General features: G+C 42.7%; 2 protein-coding genes across 7 annotated transcripts in view; both read right to left on the bottom strand.

Annotated features, from left to right (window-relative positions):
- KIDINS220 (kinase D interacting substrate 220) overlaps positions 1–3,858 on the bottom strand; it is a 55,222-nt gene extending 51,364 nt beyond the window's left edge. For 4 of the 5 annotated variants that reach the window (XM_072330941.1, XM_072330938.1, XM_072330939.1 and 1 more), the window contains exon 1: positions 3,716–3,851. The gene's annotated coding sequence lies outside the window, so the exon portion shown is untranslated. Of the gene's footprint in view, positions 1–3,715 lie in introns of all 5 variants that reach the window. The other variant, XM_072330937.1, reaches the window with a different exon arrangement.
- Positions 3,859–9,867: 6,009 nt separating this feature from the next.
- MBOAT2 (membrane bound glycerophospholipid O-acyltransferase 2) overlaps positions 9,868–20,464 on the bottom strand; it is an 86,695-nt gene continuing 76,098 nt past the window's right edge. For both annotated transcript variants that reach the window (XM_072332342.1, XM_072332343.1), the window contains 5 exons: positions 17,728–17,831; positions 17,334–17,398; positions 13,874–14,006; positions 12,984–13,135; positions 9,868–12,796 (listed from right to left, as the gene is read on the bottom strand). In XM_072332342.1, the coding sequence (XP_072188443.1) occupies positions 12,577–12,796; positions 12,984–13,135; positions 13,874–14,006; positions 17,334–17,398; positions 17,728–17,831 (674 nt within the window). In that variant the 3' untranslated portion in view covers positions 9,868–12,576. The remainder of the gene's footprint in view (positions 12,797–12,983; positions 13,136–13,873; positions 14,007–17,333; positions 17,399–17,727; positions 17,832–20,464) is intronic.

Here is a 20,464-nt window from a genome sequence, read left to right as displayed (position 1 = left end):
ATTAAAAAAAATAATAATAATAAAAAAGGCGTGAGTAAAGGTTGTGAGTTAATTCCACCATCAGAAAACACAGATCGTACATGTCAATACATCAGCAGTTGTGTACTAAGCTCCATTATTCCCCTAAATAGCATACTATAGTGTTTAAACATGCTGCATCTGCAGCGGCCCGGGATGAGCATAATTTCTCTAGGTTTTAGCAACAAAAGTTACCCTGTTTTTTAGGTACTGGCCAAATGGGAACTATGAATGCAATGCACAGCAGTCTGTCACGCACATAAATGTTTCTGCATATGTAACACTGGGAATACCTGTACAGGCTACAGATACACTTGTCACGTACAGTGCAACCTTTGTGGAGATAAGCAGAGCAAGGAGACCACTCAACATTATGAAATTAGTGATAATAATCTGAATGACAGTCACACAGGACTTTGCAGAGCACCATTTATCAAGCGAGTTGTCAGCTGCTTGATCCAGAAAAGCCTGCATGTGACTGCACGTTGACAACTTCCTATTCCAATGTGATGCAGCTTCTGCTGACTGACATGCTAACACATAAGATGGGAGAGAGCTCTTGGTTAAGACACAACACTAAGGAACAGAAGACTTGCTGTGAAGCTACATAAACTGTAGGCAAAACAGAACAAAGGGAGAAGAGAAGAGAAGCAGGAATGTAAATAACACCCTTAAACCCAGGCTGCAATTTCAGGAACAAGCAGATTTAGGCTCCTGAGATCTCCATGCTCCAGACTTCCACATGCCAAGCAAAATACATGAACCAAACAGTGTGACTCAGACACTATTTAAGACCCAAACCTCAAATCTGTTCCAAAAAAGCCCAAACTTGGCACACAATATCCAGCAAGTTTCCATAGGCCCTATACAAACACACAGCCCCTCCCACATGAAAAGCCAGGAACCAAAAGGTATGGTGTGTTCAGCACAGAGCTCAGGTACCACAGAGCAGAGTGGGGTGAGCAGCAGCACAGTAGTGGGAGCATGCAATTAGTTTGTTTGTTCCTACTGTTTGGTTGGGTTGTGTTGGTAGGAGGAGAAGCTAATTTGAGAGTCCACAAACTTAACAAAAGAATAAAAAACACCAAAGTGCACCAAAAAGGAAGGCTGGAAGGAAGCGGAGTGATTAGAGGGATTCAGTGCCAACACTTAAGTACTTACTGTCATTTTAGCTACAGAACTGCCACAGAAACAGCTCAGCACCCAGCACATCTCCCTCCCAACCCATCCGGACCTCCCAGCCCTGTGCCAACAGTGCACGACTTCTCAGGCAACCAAGATGCCATCCAACGCTCACATTCTGGCACATCCATTCCTTCTATCCTTTGTACACATTCTGACAGAAGCCCACACAACCCAACTTGCCACTGACTCTCACTCCACTCCACCTTCCACTACTCCTGAGCAGCACCCCAGCTCTCTCCAGCAGCCTTAGCTCTCACCCCATTTCCCACACACAGTAAACTGAGCAATATGTTTAAAATCACCCACAAAGCGCAATTACAACGTCTTACGGAGCAAATTATACAATGCATTTGCAATCAAAGTTCAAACAGTAAATTCTCAGCTGGCATGAAAAGAGGAAAAAAGAACTCAGCAGTCCTTCCGCCTCAAAGCGGAGCTCTTTCCTTCATGTTCCTCACTGCTCTAATTCAGAAAGGCAAAGGCAGCCCTGCTGCCCTACAGATAAGTTCCTGCTGCAGCAATCACTGCTGGAGCTCTGGGTTATCACAGCTGCACAGCTGCTGCTTCACCTCTGGCGTGAGCCCTCAGGTGCACAACACGCTAAAACACGCACCTGGAGCTGCTTTTGCAAACCCTAATGTTCCTTGTTTGTACACGATTAAAGTCATTGGGGTGAACCATCTCTATGGATGACACTACCAGTCTTCACTACGCTTCACTGTCACAAAGCACAGCCTTTTTAGAAGAGGTAACAGTGCACTTTACAAATTAAGAACGATGAAATCCAACATTAAAACCCTGGATTTCACATCCCCATGCACTGACATGGCACCAAGGTTTCTGGAGCTCCTGAAGACCAAGGCCACCACATACCATAAGTGCTTTGGATTGAGACTCTGTGGCCCTAGCTAGAAAAGCAAGTTCATTCTGTGTCCAAGCACAGTACCTCTCCAACAGCAAGGCTCCTGAAGCACATGGCCATACAGTTAGAAATGCACACTGCCAGCACAAATGTCAACAGCGCTTCCTTTACCAAAGGAAAGCATCAGAACTTAATCCCTACCAAACCTCAAAGCATCCAATACACAGACAGTCATAAACATGCTCCATTTAAAGCATTTATTTTGCTTTTGGACACAGAGTCTTTTCACAATCCCAAACTTCTACCAATTAAGTCCAAGAACCTATTTGGATGTTGTATACAGATTCACTCCCATTTCTCCCACTAATGCCAGCCAGTGCTCAGCTAACAAACCTCCTTATTCCCAATCCGACCTTCTGAGCTTGGAATGCTCACGATGCCCAGGGATGGCACAGCTCAGTGCTTTCAGACACTGAGAACAAACCAAGAGAGGACAAGATACATTCAGAGCACAGAGGGTCAGGTGAAGGTAACATTTGCACAAGGGTTAAGCTGTTTGGGTTTAGACTAACCACCTCTCCCCTGCTGTGCTGAAGCACACGTTATCACTGCTTTGGAAAGACTGCAAAAAATTTGCTGATTTACAGAAACATTGTCACTCTCTGCTGCATTATCAACCCTTCAGGACACCTTATTACTTCACATATGTGTTTAATAAACATCAGAACGGCTGACGAGCCGGACATCGCATGACATGACGCGATCGATATTTTTAAGTACTCCTTCAATAGGGACTGACAACATTTTGCTTCAATATTGTTTTCGAAACAGCTGAAATGATGCTCTAAAATACCAACTTCTGGCAGCCAGAGGAAGAAAGAAACCTGAAGAAAGCTCCTGTGAATAATCAGCATCGCTTCTCCAGCGCTGGAGAGCAGAAAACATGAGGAAGCTGCAAACAAACAAACCATCCCAACCAACCCCCACCACCTCAAGCACTCCAGGTGGCTGTCAGTGCCAAATACAGTTGAGATGGAACTCGTTATTAAAGAGAACGCAGCCTGGAGGTTAAATCCCAAACACTGGCAACAGGATTGACACCTCAGCAGAGAAACTGCTCTGCCTCACAGGCAGAACGAGAACGCGCTCGGTGCACAGCGAGCTGTTCAAAGGAGAACAAGAAATCAACTCCTTTGTAAAATAGGAAGCGTTCGGTCCTTCAAACCACCGCTTCTGGGCTGCCGTGCCAAAACACGCCCGCCTCGGCAGGGCCCGGCCAAGAGATCAGCGGCTACAGCCGCACCTCGGAGGCGGCAGAAGCGCCTTGTTTTGACCAGATTCACGTTTCTCAATCACAAAGTCGCTTTAAATAGCCGCTGTTGCAGAACAAAGAATAAACATCCATTCCGTACGCAACACGAGGGATTCCTCAAGCACCCAAACCCGACGGACTAAGCCCTCCTTTCAACGTTCCGTCTCCTCGCTCCCGTAAGGAGGCTGCCGGCTGCCAGCTACCCCCGAGCCCCGCAAGCCGCCCTGCCCTGCAGCGGCCCGGCCCCGCCGCGCCCCGCGTCTTTGTTCGGCGCCCAGAGCCCTCCCGGCCTCTCCCTCCCCCCCAGCGCCGTCCCGCTCCGTGCTCTCCCCGCTCACCACGAAGCCGGCGGGGGGCGGCCGTGCGGAGGCTCCCCGACGCAGCGGGCTGTGACAGGGCAGCAGGTCTGAGCGCTCTCACCAAACCCCACCAGCGGCGGCCATCTTGCCTCCCTCTGGCTGCCTGCCTCAGCCTGGCGGTCACGTGAGGGGAGACGGCACCGCCCGCCGCCCTCAGCCGAGCCGTGCCCCTCTCCGCGCCCCGGGGCGGCGGGGCCGGCCGTGCTGCGCCACTAGCGGGCGCCGCTGGAGCTGAACGGCCCCGCAGGGCTCGCTCGTTAATAAGCGGTTCTAAACGGATCGTCGCGAGGCTCGGAGAAGCCTGCCCGCGAGCCATGGCGGCCTTAACAGCCGCCGTGCGCCCAGCCCGCCGCTGGGCCTCGGGGCTGTGGCTTCCCGCGCTGCTTCTAGCGGGTCTCATCACCACACGTTCGTTCTGTGTACAACCTGTGTGGTGGCTGTAAAAAGTCATCCCCAGGATATGATAACGGAGGTGTTTGGTTGCAGAATTCCCAAATACCTCTAACAGTGAAGTGTCTGCAAGTTCCTCCTCTGACCTTCTAAAGAAGTCCGGTTATATTAAGAACTTCACACCCAGCTATATTCTCACCCCATGACTGCAAACAGAAACAGCAGCTCCTGCATGCGAGGGCCCTGCATGTGCTGGTGATGTGGAGGCAGGGAAGGCATCGCTGTCTGCACTTCACCTCCCCCCTTCGCTCGGCTCATCCAACTCCTGACATGCTCATGCCTGCTGATCTCAGCTGAGGAACTGCAGAACTGTCTCATGCTCTTCCACTCACACCCTACCCTTACATTAGCAACATTTTCCCATCAGTGATTTCACACAGACAATGTAGTGTGTGTAACGTAAGAGTGGTCTCTGGGGCCTGGGATTTTTGGCATTTGAACAACTCATTAAACAACCACCAAAACAAAACCCCAACGAAACCTATGGAGAAGCGTGAGAACTCACAACGGATGACTTGAAGGATTCATAATCCCCTCTCTGACAGACTTCTGCATTCTACATTAACATCATTCATACCATCAAAACCCACCTGAAGAAAACCTTGCACACCCAGAAGGTATCGACTTAAATATCTGCCATTATCCCAAACCAGTACCTAACACCAGCTCAATTAACAGCCCACAAACAGACGAGTCTTGGTGAAATACCGCTTTAAGTATGAGTCATAAGAGCCTTTTGTATATCTCACACTTGATTCATATTTAAACGTCTTTCTTATGGCAGCAGGATAACAGTAAAAATGCAGATTCCCTTTACTGCTACAGTTACTGGGTATGGAAAGATAACCAGTAACCCACACGGAGAACATTATTTTGCTGCTGGGCACAACCATCCCAGGAAGAACTGCAAACCCCACTGAGGGCACGTCTCCACTTCTAATGTAACACTGAGGGTAAAGATATCCTCCCATAAAACTGCCCCTGCGTTAGGTACTAAAACATCCTGCTTTGTTATCAGGAAGTTACTTGGGCCAACTGAAGGTTAATTGTTGGCACAGGATAATATCTCTGTCTCCAGGATGCTCTGAATCTGGACGTTTTCTTCAGTATCATAAGGAACGGAGACACAGTTTTACACTGTAAGAATTGTGTGTACCAATACATCTCAGCATCCCATTGCATCCTTGCAAAGACCTCTTCAGCAAATTGCACCAGCGTTAAAAAGTCTGTTCTGAAGCATTAATACCTGATGAAGAGAGGGAGTGACTCAGTATGAGACAGGAAGTCATGGGAACAGCACTTGTGTCATAGCAGCATACAATATACCTTCTTTTCCATAATAAACTGTGTTAATCTGCATGGTAAGGAGACATAAGGTCAAGGAATCCGTATGCTTTAAAATACCATCACCCACCAACAGCAACTACCATAGCAGAGCCTTCTCAGTGAAGTTTCAAACAGCGAAAGAAGCACACACACATAGGACACATTTAATCCTGCTTCTTTGGAATCAGCAGCTAAAAAAGCAGCTTGTTCAAAACACTGGAGGTGATTTGTTAGTTATCAAGCTCCCAGCTGGAAAATAACTGCAGTCGCTGCACAGTGTAGCAGGAAGCTTCGAGATGGAGATTTCCATGTTGTGTAAGTACAGTTCCCAATTAACAGGCAGCCGGACTTGTAATTCTTTTTACTGGCTCTAATGGAAAACCAGCACATGTATCTATTTGTATGTAAGCCCCAGAGAGTAAATGGGTAACAGTGTGTGTGTGTGTGTAACGTTTGGATCTCTGTAAAGGAGAAGCTGCTTTAAAACACGTGATACCATTCCTAGCGCTAATTAAAAACAGACAGGACGCCAAAGAACTTGGAAAACCAAAGTGGCTTTTTTTTTTAACTACGGTTTAATCAGATTTAAAGACACGAATTAGAAAAAAAACAACATTGATAGGCCAGTTAAAAACACCTTTCAAACAGAAGAGCAGGCCGCTTCTGCAGCACGGCCGGGACAGGTTAGAAATACGTCATTATTAAAAGATCACAATCACAGTGTAACTAACAGCGGTATTGGAATCTTACCGTACACCAACACTTAGTTTATGGATCTGTTGAAAAATAACACTTTTTAAAAAATATATATTTTGGAATAATAAAAATGAAATTCACCAACGACGCGTTATATTCTGAATCAGGAAAGGCAAAGGTAGGGATACTGTAACTATCCACACTTTTAGGGGTGTTTTCTCATCTTAATACACGGGTATCTGGAGGCAAAACTACTTCTGCATTGAGGTAAAACTACTCCCTTGAACGCGTGACCAAGGCAGGAAAGAATGCGGTTCTGTCTTTTATATTCTTAAACCAAATAACTTACTACCACCTCTTTGAACAATTCACCTTGTCCTGCACCATTTTTCGTTCCATACATTTCAAATGCTCTCTCCTAGCTGATCTAGAACACATCTGAGGTCTGGGATGTCAGAACGATCACCCGGTTACTGTCGTGTCCCTTTTGACACCTGTCTCAGTACGACATGTCAGAAGATGCTGCTGAGAAACGGTCAATACCACCGGGCAAAAAAGGTAGACAGAAAGAAAATACGTAAAGGTAAACATACAAAAAAGGCAAAATACACGTAGGCAAATCCTCCTTTTGCTTACTGCCACAACGTCTGGTTGCATCTTTAATGTGCAGTGTTGCACTGTTCTGATTGCAGGTCTCCAGGGGCCACATTTCACTGCTTTTTGTCTCAGATCACATCTCTGCAGTTTGGGAGGAAGGAAGGGAACTGCTGAGTCTGACTGAAGCCTGAACCACAGCTGGCTGCTCCTACTGTGTCATGGGGACACTTAAATGTCAATGTAGTGCGGGCAGTTTGCCTTGGAACGAAAGGGACTGTCTGAGGCCTATTTAGCCAAAAGGTTCCTTAGGAGTAAGTTGCCAGGCTCAGTCACTATTAGTAGGAAAAGGTCATCCAGAAGTGGCTCTGCAATTTCCAACTCTGATTTCAGTCCTTTATCTGCAGCCCAATTTTGTCTGCCTGGTCTACAGCAGAACACCCAAAGTGAAAGCAGCCCTTAACTTCCCACTTGCACTGCAAGCAGTGAATTCTGCTCTTGCTTCTAGAAGTGGAAGCTCAGCACTGCAGGAACACACCAAGCAGGCGCCAGCAGGTGCGGTGTGCATCCAAACCAGGCTCACGTAACTAGCAGTACGGCCTGTGCTACATGTATTTATGCACACTCCTGGCAACTACAGCTTGCCAGTTCACAAGGTTGATATGGATATGCACAGAGATCCAGGCAATCTGCAAACATCTAAAACCAAAAGCAGGCCTAAGTCATTGGGCACACACGTAGCTGACTCACAGAACACTTGTATAGCTCTGAGGGGAGCAAAGTCCTGTTTCGGATATTATTTAATGGGGTTGAAAATTGTTACAGTTGATAGCTAGATTTTATTAAAAGTATATGAAAAGCTAATCTGAAAGCATTTTTAAGAAGTTAAAAAAATAATCATCATTTAATTTTCACCACGCCAAGCAACTGTTTCAACATGTGCAGCTATAACACAAAGACAATCCGAGGGCTGGAGCACCACCCATATGAAGACAGGCTGAGGGAGCTGGGCTTGTTCAGCCTGCAGAAGAGGAGGCTGCAGGGTGACCTTATTGCAGCCTTTCAGTACCTAAAGAGAACCTATAAACAGGAGGGGGGCAACTCTTTGCAAGGGCAGTTAATGGCAGGACCAGGGGAAATGATTTTAAGTTGAGATAGGGAAGATTTAAGTTGGATGTCGGGGGAAGTTCTTTACTATGAGAGTGGTGAGGTGCTGGAACAGCTACCCAGAGAGGCTGTGGATGCCCCATCCCTGGAGGTATTCAGGGCCAGGTTGGATGGGGCCCTGGGCAGCCTGGTCTAGTATTAAATGGGGAGGTTGGTGGCCTTGCCTGCAGCAAGGGGTGGGGCTGGAGTTTCATGATCCTTGAGGTCCCTTCCAACCCAGGCCATTCTGTGAACGTGGTAGGGTAACTCTGCAGATGCCAGGATCTGCTGGTGGTTGTGAAGCATCTGCGTAAAGACAACACCACCCATGGCAGTTCAGGCAGACCCAGCACAGAGCAGCCACAGCTGCAGCTGCCATAAGCTCCCCTGCCTAGTTCTGCTCCAATGGGACACACTTAGCACTGTACAGCTCCCTGTGCTGGAATGTGAGCAGGATAGGGGCTGGTACTACAGACGGGCTGCCCAGGGCCCACCCAACGCAGCCCTGAGAACCTCCAGGAATGGGGCACCCACAGCTCTCTGGGCAGCTGTGCCAGTGAAACTGACAAAGTGAAAGAACTAAGGGGAAAGGAAACGAAAGTCTAAAATTATTGTAACCCATGCTTTCATGGGTTCTTTCTTTCTATCTTTCAAGGCCAACTTAGGAAGCTGAACAAGTGAAAGTTTACACTTAATCAATTGTAACACATTTGTATGTGAACGTGAGTACCCATCTGACCTTGTATTTAAACAAACTGACAATCATTTGTTTCCTGAGAAAAGTGCAGACTGCTGAAATCACTTTTGATATGAATTGGACAGAAGTTCTCACAGCACTGTTTGCAAAACCAGATCTCAGCCACAGCGGAAGTTTTACCACTAACTAAATCAGTGCTATTGAGAAGGGGCACAACTACCAAGCGTGTGCCGGACAAACACAGAGCTTCTGCCTGCACTGCTTATTCCTGTAGGGGGAAGGGAGGAAGTTGAAAAATCATTTTTTAATATATAACATACTCTACTGGTAAAACTCATATCACAAGTCAGTGCAGAGCACGGAATACACTTAAGATGTCTTTGCAAGGTTGTCTTTGTTGCATTGCTATTAAGAGCACATTAAAATGCGGACCAATCTTTTTACATGATAATAGGCTTTTTGCATGAAAGTATGTTGTCAAATGTCACTTGTTACGGAAATATTGTCTATGTGTCACCTTAAGGAACAGCCACAGAAAAATAAGTTTCCTGAAGGACATTTACGTAGCTGTGTAGCTAACAAAGCCTTCCCTAATAGAACAGTAGTAGGCACCACTGAAACTATTCTTTAAATATATATAATACATCTCTTTCATTAATACAGAAGCATTAAAGGTTAAAGAAAGGTTATGCAAGCAAATAGTTACTATCAGGCTGACTACATTTAGTAAATAATATTAATTCATTAAGTGTCTGGATGAACTGTTCACAATAGGCAAACATCTGCAAAGCACCATAATATTATGAATGATATGTTACCTTTACTTTTCAAAGAGTGCTGATCTGGAACACAGAGAAGACTTTTACCTTTTGGATATACGTTAAGTGAAAGAATACTTAACACCACGTTTCGTTCACGCCTGAAGCATTTCTAAGCAATTTGCTTTTTCCTATTTTTCTCAGAAAGTCACAGGTAGGAAATCACCTCCACCTGTTCAAAATCATTATTATGAAACCGTGAGTATAAAACCTGAAAATTACCCAAAGGATCTGGGCTGGCTGCTCTTATCTTTACAGCTGACTGAATGAAAAGGATCCAGTGCAACATTTCCATTTGCAATAGCAAGGCAAAAAAAACTAGCGGGAAAGTAACAACAAAATCTCAAGTGCTGCCACATAAAAGCAAAAAAACAAACAAAAAACCCACCCCCCCCGACCCACTCTTTAGGTAGTCTTCAAAAGAATTTATGTGCATGAAGAGCAGAATTTGGTTTTGAGTACTTCTATATTCAACAGTGATATCTTAAAAACTAAGCTCTAGGACATTACACGTCAAAAGAAGTTCTAGGCAGAACAAAATTGTTCTCATTTTCTTATGCTGCTATTATTTCAGGAGTTCAAATCATGAAGTAATAATTGTATTGCACCCAGACCCCTGTCACGTCCAATTCTGAAAGCCACCTTCGCTGTCTGTGACCAGCTAAAGCATGAATGTACTCTCTTAACTGTTTCAACGCATATGAAACATCTGAACAGAACTGGATCTGTGCATTTGCTCATGTTGAAGAGCCAGACTTCTTTCTGGGGTTGCTTACAACCGTTTTCATATTTCTTCATCAAAAATTCAGAATCTTTCACTGCACACGTTGGCACTCATGCCAAAAGAAGGAAACGAGTACCGGAACATTAATGGAAAATGGCACATCAGAAGTACTGGCATCCAAACCCACTTCTTTGAGTAGATACACCACCTGCACCAACTAGAAGGGGAATTTAAGTTCAACAGCAGCAAATATGAAAAGAACCAACCCAAAATGTACTCATCTACCAGACTGCAGTTCTGTTTGTTATTTAATATAAATATCCTTCTAAGAACAGAAAGTCTTTCCTGCTGCTATCTCCAGTAAGGATAAATAAGCATAAAGAAATCAGTGTGCCCTTATTTACAAACGATGGAAGAAAAATTGCTGTTTCAAAAACACATCTGTTGACAATGGCAGCCCCATGCAAGGGGAAGTCTATTGAGTGACCAATATAAGGGTTCAGAAATCTGATTTCTCTTTTAAAGATAATGCAGCTGTCACTGAAACAATGAACATCCCTGCCTCTCTAAGACTCATTTCACATCCGGTTCCACCTTTCTGAGTGTGCCGGTTAATTAATGCTACCCTACATATATTAAAACAACAAAAAGTAAGTTTTCCTCCTGAAGTTTCAAGCAAGGAGCCAAAGGCGAGATGTAGAATTACTACAGTGAGGTCACAGAGACTTGACTGAGGACTTGGTTTTTGGAGAGTAAACTGGACAAGTATCGTGACTATTCCTGCGCGGTAATGTCCCCACAGCTGAGAATGACCACTGCGTCCCTGGAATGCAATACTGACCCTGGAGTGGGAACACGGGCCTCACTAGTGCCAGATGTTTGATCAAACATATCAGGATCAAAATAGCAGGAGAGTTTTGTTTTCACTCATTCATAGGTTACTGAATGAGCTGTGTTATTTTTCTCCAGTAGTATTTTGTCTATAAAACCAATACAGTGTGTGGATAAGCAGTTTGTGCTTACTAAAAAAAAAAACAAAAGAAAGATAGCACAGAATATAAACAATTAAAATGTAGCCCTTTAAAGCAATACTCCAGCAGTGACCATCATCGCAACAGACTGGAATAGACAGAACCAATTCTCTTGACTTTCTTCCTTAATTCCATATTCTCAAGCATTTCTTTCTGTCATTATTTTACCTACAAGTGCTGAATCCTGCATCTAAAATTCTAATGTAAAGAAAGACCTTTTCCCCCCAGCTCATACACTTCTTTGCATAAAGGGAAACCAATGATCAAGCATACAGATCTTGTTCATCATGGTGACTTCATGTTTGACTATGAACTAGATCTCAATTTTGACGTTTTTATACTGCTAACATCATCAACTTCATACTGCTAGCATCATCAATTACTGTATGCCTTAAAATGCAAAATTACTTTGTTTTTAAGTACTAAAACCTCTTTTTTGGTAAAATAATTATATTATAGAACAAATATATCTGGTATTTAAGGGTAAAGACAAATTTCCGTTCAAGTTGTGCTTGCACGTTGTCTTCAGCATCCTTTGGCTGCCTTTCCTTCCCTAGCTGCAAAGCCCACTCGGTGGTGTTTTTTGTTGTTTTTCTGTACTTGGAATTAAAGGAAACCTAAATTAGAGCTGTGAAGCCCTGGAAAAGGCGAACCTTAAGATGGTTCCTTTAAATCTGTTCAGAAGGGCTATGCTTAATGAGATTCTGTCACAGAAACCTAACTATAATTTGGCATCAGTAATGTTTACAGTTCCACAATGTACTGTAACTGTTTGAGATACTTTAAGAAAACCCTCCAAATACTGAGATGCTTATTGCAATTCCCTTTTAGAGAAGAGGTTCAAAAACCATCCAATGACTGCATTTCATATTTATAGCTTCTTTATAGCATATAGTATTAAATATTTGAAATACTTTCCATAAAATCAGACTCGAAAATACCACTTAGAAACAACGTTTCAGTAAATAGAGGGTTTAAGGCAAGTCATTCATTTGGAAAAATTAATTTCCATTTGTTAATCCTAGGTTGACACGATTTCATTTCATCCCGTCAGTGCCTTGGGATACACAACGTACATTCAGCAAAGGGCACACATATGACCCTATGGACATACGTTGCAAGTCCTGAGTGCCCATTGAAATAACGGTAATATCTTCATATAAGGCGTGACCCACCGGGACATGGCATGGGAGGGGTTAATCTGTTTTGTTTCCAGTCTTGCTATTGTATGTGATTTTCCTAGGTAATGCATTCTTTTCATACTAAACATCTTTGCAAACAAATACAAACCCCTTTAAAAGGTGCTAAAAATGGGTTTCTGAAAACATACAAAATATATTGATCATAATATTCCTCAATCACTGCTTTAGTGCTTGATATCTGCAGGTTATTTCTTCTCTCTGACTGAAACTATTATTTGTTGTGGAATAACTGTTCTTTTGCAAAAGATTTTGTTCTTCTAGTTTTTTGGACCACGCAGGCTGGACGCTTTCATTTTTATTTCCTTTTTGAGTTCTTTTCAATGGAAATACCAACAACACCAGGATGCTGGCGATATGAAGACAGAAATAGCAGGAGCTGAAAAACAAATAAAGCCAATCAGTCAATAAATTGTCGAGACCCGCTCAAACACAGCACTTTGTGCCTAAGACATCCGTTTAAAATTAAACCAATCAGTATGATGTGACCATCGGAATGCCACGGCACAGAAAATAACTTCATTTCTTTTTAGTTAAAGAAAAGGAAACAGGGAGAACGTGCTTACCTGTAAAAGGTGAACGAGGGTTTCACGGAGAGCAATACAAATGGCACAACTGTGTAACTTATTGCTACTTGCGTTGTCATCCATGTTATAATATCATAACACAGTTTAACAGCAGGAGATTCAACAAAATAGTGTCTGATATTGTTTCTTATCTAAAAACAAACAAACCCAAAACATATAATAGTAAGCTAGGTCAGTAATAAACTCATTAGTGCTACTTTACTGCACAGAATTTGTTGTACTTCCACGAAATATAGAGGGATCATAGAAATGGTAACAAACATAACAAACGTCTTGGAACCATTCAAAGTACCCATTAACTTCTGAAGAAGTCAGTTCAAATTCCGTGCCTTTTAGCGCAGTGTGTTTAATCCAGCACAGGGATCTGAAGTATTTAAGCCACATTTAAGCAAAGCAATGCATATGCACCCATCTCCCCTCAATCCAGTGCATCTTAAGACTACTTGTCTGAATGTGACAGGCATTCTATTCTACGAAGCCATTCTGTCAACACTCAGTTTTGGAACAAATGAAAACCAAAACGCCTCTGCTGAAAAGCTTCTATGTGGTAAATCATTTTCCTATGTTCAGAGGTACATTTGAGGACTAGTGGGGCAAACAAAAAACCACAGCAGAATACTCCAAATAACAGTTCTAATGACACACTTCAGAACTCGCAGTAAAACAACTGATATCAAATGGGACTAATATAAAACGATACACTATTTCCTATGCTGGATTCATTATTTCCTATGCTGAATTTGTTTGTAAAATCCTGCTGAGAAAACACAACTGCTGCCCACGAACTGTCCCTGAACCTTGCTCACACGATCTCTCTTTTCTTTGCCAAAACTACGTATTAGTATGGAAGATATTTGGCTGATACTCACAGCTCGTGCTGCTAGCGTCATTAGTACTCCTGTTAAAAACGTTAAGTAATATCCTGGGTAAACCCCATGCCAAATGGCAGAAAGGATGAATGTCTGGATTGTCGGGCTGAAGGTGGCTCGCTCGTAGCATACTCTAGCAAATGAAAGACAAATCAAGATAAACAACATCAGACAGATTATTAACAACCTTCCCAGTTATCATTTATATTATTCATTGCATTCTTTGCCGTGCAATTGCAGCTTACTGTTGTTTAAAAGTAATGCCACTACATTAAGACTTACAGAAAAAGTCTAAAGCTGCTCACAGCTGCAGATTTAAGCCTTTAGTGCTACCTATGCTCAGTGCCATCCTTTATGGTACTTATTTATAGCGAAGTGGTACAGATGCATCCAAAGACAGGTGTCGGTATTAAGAAGGGACCTCACGTTAAAAATGTGTTTGAAGAGCTGGACTAGAAGCCAGAAAGTCAAACTCCTGCAATGAGTCTGATATATATTTTTCATACAACAAAAGCCACTTGTGGGCTAAGGGGAAAAGTAACAACTCCCATCAGCTCTGAGTGATAGAGATACTGTTGTTGCACACACGTGTGTAGGGCAGAACTGAGCATGATGATGAATGACTTGAGGAATGTGAGGACATCAAATAAGGAGAATGCTGAACTCTGAATTACTAAGGAAGGTCCTACAGTGAGGAGTTCCGAAAGGACAAAGGGCAAAAGGAATCCAAGAAGAGCAGTAGTTACAAAAAGACAGCATTAAATGACACAGTGACAAACCATCATGATGTGGAACAGTGATAGGAAGCATGGTAAGGTTCTGACATGGCTTCATCAAGAGTTCTTTAATGATCTGAAAACCAAAAAGCAATAGGAAATATGGAAACAGAGGCATACTAAAGTGAAGTAAGAGCAAAAAGCACAAAGCATGCATGAACTGAAATTCAAGACTAGCAAACAGAAATGAGTTTCAACTAAAAAAGGCCATTGACACCAATATGTAGAAAGGTTTTATAAATACATAGCAAGTGACTGAAAGAAGAGAATGTAGATCTATTACTGAGAGCAGAAGACAAGCTAATGATACAGAGAGCCATAACATTTACTACTTATATAATTACTTTACTACTGCTTTCATATATAGAAAAGATTTTTGAGACTGAATAATACAGTCAGTGTTAAAGAGTGGAAGGAAAAGAGACGGGATCTGAGCAGTGAAATATCAAAAGTGTCTTTTGCTACCAAAGCTCATTCCAGTCAAACAGATGCAGCAAATGAGTTCTTTAGTATGGCATACCAGGGCAGTCCCCTCCCCTCGCCAAAGCACTTTGCTAACAACCATTAGGATGAAAACGTGGACCTAAGAAGGGTGCAGGTTTTTGTGTGCATAATACACCAGACTGAGGATGTTTGCCTAAAATAAAGAAGAAAGCAACATTGGCCGGATTAAACAGTAACCAGGAAGAGTCCAAGAGACTTTTGAAACAAAGAAGGTGTCAGCCTAAAAGGAAGCACAAAAGCAGCTGACAGTTCTGGGGGACAGCTGAGGAGACGTCTTGGGATCCAAACTTAGTTTCACACTGCTGTAAGTCACACCAGCGTCACAACTTCTGCCAAGGCCAAGACAGAGCATACCCCCTGGAACACAGCATATAGGCTGCAGCCCGCCAGGGGACTGTTAGAGCAGTACGCTATCCATAGGGCGCAATATCTTACCCCTACTAGCTGCATGCATGTGAAGATGTTGCATGCTTCTCTAACTGCCATGTGAATCAGCAGGCTCACACCAAGCTGAGACCCCTCCTCCCCCAGAAGCAGTGCGTACAGGCAGGGAGCCACACTTGGAAAGAAGAGATGTTTTTTGTAAGCCACGTGTCCTTCAGAGCGTGAGAGGGCTGCCGGTAACTCTGCTCATGAACATGTATTTTTTAAACTCCTTGAAATCAGTCACAGAATAAATCTGTTCATTCAACCATAACACTACGCGCTTACAAAGCATTACCTGTTGTAGTACTGATTTGAAGCTTGAAAGTGTATTTCACTGACTGCTGGTTAATTATGTCTTGTTAGTATATATGGATAAATGGCTTCAATGTCTGTTTTGGTTTAAACTGCTTCAACTAAGTAGATTTTCCTCTGCAAAGAATTCAGGAGCTTAAGAATAACTACATAAACAAAGCAAATTTCAGCCCTACCAGCACAGGTCAGGAAAGATATATACTAGAAAAAAACATAAGGCCTCATTTTAGATGAATTAAATGTAAGCTTGAAAATTCCTCCATGGTTTTGTCAACAATCCCATTGAAACACTTCATTTGACATTTCTAAAGGCAAATCAAGGAAATGGGGGTCCAGGCTGGAAAACTGTGTTCAAATATGGCTTGTTCTGTTGAGTAACGATTTGCTCTAGCAGTGGGAAGATGCGTCAGCTGTTCAGCAAGGCACTGCCTTGGCCTAGTCCTGTGCTGTCATTACTAGCTTGGGCAGCAGGCTAGCAAGTTTATTTTTCAGCCTGTCTTCCCTTCTCTTTTGAGTGGAAAGGTGAGGTAGAGGAAGCGTGCATTGTTTTCTCAGCAGATAGAGAGCTAGAATCCAAAGTGATCTTGACAGATTTGAATCATGGGCTGAAATCACCAACATGAAGTCCAAAGTCTAGAATATCTAAGAAAAGTGGAAGATACAAAACAGTAGCTGTCCATTCTATAGTACTGAATGTAGCTGATGGTGAATATGAATCAACAGTGACTATCAGCTGAGCACGAGCAAACAGTAGATCACTGCTGCAAAAGAAAAGACAGAGATAATACTGATCTACCAGTAACAGTGCTATCTAAAGGAAAGAATTGCCATGAATCCATTCAAATCATTCATTCTGCCTGTAAAAAGTCAGGGAAAGACCTTGAAGGATATAGAAGAAGTTCACTGTAAGAAGGGAGGAAGCATGGGAATAAGCCAGAAGAGAGAAAGAAGAACTCCAGAGGTTCTGCAAACAGAATTACACGTTTCCTTTGGGGAAAAAAATGGATTAGACATGGAATCCCTTGGGATCCTTCCCAAGTTGGGGGGGATCTAAATTAAATTAGACGTATAGATAAAAGGCTGCCTATGCAGACACCAGGTAAGCTTAGCAAGACCTGTGTACTTCTCTCATGAACGCGTTTTTGTTTTTCTTTCTGTTTACCACAAAGAAGTGGTGGAAGCAGAAGGATTTAGATCACTAAACGCTCTGTTTGCCAGACAAGAAAAAAAATGCATCTAGGGGATATTCATTTGCAAATGTTTTCCTGATGGCACACTGCATGGTTTGGTATTTGCCATGCACCCGTTTCAGAAGGAGTGCAGGAAGTTCTCTCACAGACTCTTTGGAAGTTCCTGTATTTAGCTTTAAATGGCAGATTTTCTTCAGAAACATCTTACTTAAAAGAACCTCAGTGACCTCAGTGCAGAAGAGAAGGAAATACCTTTTAAGCCAAAGAGCTGTTTGGATATTCCAGTTATCAAGAAACATCTTGAAGCTTGTGGAAGACTGCGAAAGAAAAGCAAAACAATTATGTCGGTAATTGTAAAATGTTACAAAACATTCCCAAATTCTGGCATATGAACTGCACAAAAAAACCTATTCTGAAATGAGTCAAATAAGGAATTTACTCAACTGTTTACAACCACACGATATTTTACAAGTCAGATGACAAGTAAAACGTATTCTAAGATCCTTCCCTAAGGGTACAAATGTGTCATTTCTGATTTAAAACACGCTCACCATCTTGATAAACAAAATGTATAGAAAAAGTCAACGTGATTACAATTAAGTACCTGCATAGTCATATACGTTATTTGGAACAACAATGAACAAACCTCTATCTGCTGGATTCTCAGATTTGATATTAGATCCCAACGTGTAACTCCATTTTTGTCATAGCCTCTAAAACCAAATCCTGCTGCATTATTAATTGCATCTGCTGCAATGAGACAAGAAGAAACAAATTATAAACTGCCTGTATTGTGCACCACGCACAGGTTGTTCAAAATAAGTTACATTTTAAAAGCTATCTGTATTGTTTTTAAATGTACAGGATTGCTGTGTCAGGTGCTCAAACAACCAAAGAATCCCTGCTTACATAGCCACTTTCAATTAAAAAAACTTCTACCAAAGCAGAAGTACAAATAGCATTATTATCTCTCTCATAGTATCCTTCTCTCTTATACAGCCCTTTGCCTCAGCTTTGTGAGCTCACTACGGAGCACCTGGCTGTACAAATGGCCCTGGGGAAAAGAAGGCCCATTCCTCGGACAATTAAAAGTAACATTAAGGAAGCAATGTAGCCAAAAGGCTCTTCAGTCGCTGTGCAGTTCAGGTCCGGCAGTGGCAGGACATCAGCCCTCTGTGTATATGGAACTTGTATTGTAGGTTTACTTATATATCATTACTATGTATTTTCCTTTCTTCTCAACAGCTTTGTGAAGATACTGATCTAAAGCACTCAGAAAATCAACTCAAACACTCTGTTCCTTTCCTGAAGCTGATTCTCCAAACATTCACAGGTCTGGAACAGGGATTTGTGACTCTTGATTTAATACAGAGTAATTTACATTTTTTCCCTCATCAACGACAACTTTAATAGCTATTTTTGAAAGCAATAACATTTATTGCCATACATCTGATACCATGGAATCACAGAGGTTGGAAGGGACCTCTGGAGATCACCTACTCCAACCCCCTGTTTAAGCAGGTTCCCTATGGTAGGTGGCACAGGGAAGCATCCAGGAGGGTTTTGAATATCTCCAAAGAAAGAGAATTTACAGCCTCTCTGGGCAGCCTGTTCCATGCTCTGTCAGCCTCATGGTAAAGAAGTTCTTCCTTGTGTTCATACAGAACTTCCTAAGTTCTACTATGTGCCCAATGCCCCTTGTTCTGTCACTGGACACAGCCAAAAAGATCCTGATCCCATCCACTGACTCCTGCCCTTCAGATATTTATAGGCATTGGTAAGTTCCCCCCCACCCAAGCCTTCTCTTCCCCAGGCTGAACACCCCCAGGTCTCTCAGCCTTTCCTTATAAGGGGAATGCTCCAGGCCCCTCATCATCTTTGTGGCTCTCTGCTGGACCCTCTCCAGCAGTTCCCTGTCTTTCTTGAACTGAGGAGCCCAGCACTGGACGTAGTACGTCAGGTGAGGCCTCACCAGGGCAGAGCAGAGGGGGAGGATCACCTCCCTCAGCCTGCTGGCCACGCTCTTTTTAATGCACCCCAAGATGTCATTGGCCTTTTTGGCCACAAAAGCACAGTGCTGGCTCATGGACAACCTTCTGTCCACCAAAACACATATGTACTTTTCTTCAGGTCTCCTTTCCAGCCGGTCAGCCCCTGACCTGTACGGATGCATGCAGTCATATCACCCATGTCAACTTCAAATATCAGACAATGATTTTAAGCTCTCAGAAACAGCTGAACCACAGTCCCTTGCTAGCTAGAGCAGAAAGACTAGAGTTACTCATTTTATTAACTAGCATTTATTATTTCCTCTAAATAGTTCATTTTACTCATGGATTTTTTCTTAGTGCAAGGAGTAACAACGCACAGCTCAAAAGCATTACATCCAGCAAAACGTTTAGCTCTGCATATTCTGCTCACACCATTGGAAGTTTAGATAAAATTGAAGGAGAAAGTTGGAAAAAAAATTAGTTAGCAAACTGAACGTACAGAATTGATGCCATTTACAGAATTGATGCCATTTATTTGTTTCACTGTTTTACCACAAGCGGACTAACTCTTCACAGCCAGCAAACACAAGTAGAAATCCATGTGAAGAATGATGGGGGGAAAAGCAGAGAACTCTTCATTTTTCAGCTGGCTCCTGCTTTTGACAGATGATGATGCTGGTGTTTAGGAGCACAGTATTCAAAAACATTTTGTTCTGCAACAAGCTCCAAAATTACTACATCCAGACATGCTGAAAGTACTTCATTCAATGACCAGGAAGCAGTAAATGAGTCATGCCTCTCTGCCACACTAAGGCTTTCTTTATTGCATTGTTTCCCACAGATTCTCTCCCAAAAGAATTATGAAACAAATAATGTAAAACTGAAGGAGGAAAGCAGTGAAATCTGTTTTGTGAGACACATCCAGCACGCCAAGTTACACACAAACAGCATGTTGGTTTTGTGTGCATCGGGCTCGTTTTCCCTTTGTTTGTTCTGTCTTTTAAATAACGTGATGCAAAAAGAAAAACACTGCTAGTTTAATAATGCTTGATAATACTGCTACTATCATCTATTCAGTATCTTAGGTGAGGGACCATGGGTGTTCTGCCATTTGTCAAATAGCATTTTTAGTGAACAAAGGCTAAAAATGAAGCATCATCCATCCAGTTCTGGAAATAGCACCGGATCTACCGTGAACAACACAACGATACATCTGAATTTCAATTTACTCGTTTTCTCTTGGTGCTTGAATAATAACATCAAGCAAATTACTGACAGTTAATCACAGAAAGTTTTAGAGCCACTTCTCAGATATGCTCAGAACACTAAGGATTGGAAATCAGATTCGTTTTAATACACATTTCAGAAAGCAAAGCAGACATCGTTCATTAA

The sequence above is a fragment of the Excalfactoria chinensis genome, chromosome 3 (genome assembly GCF_039878825.1).
Source record: "Excalfactoria chinensis isolate bCotChi1 chromosome 3, bCotChi1.hap2, whole genome shotgun sequence".
NCBI classification, from domain to species: Eukaryota; Metazoa; Chordata; class Aves; order Galliformes; family Phasianidae; genus Excalfactoria; species Excalfactoria chinensis.
Note: the sequence above shows the minus strand (reverse complement) of the source record. Positions and strands in the feature narration are given on the sequence as shown.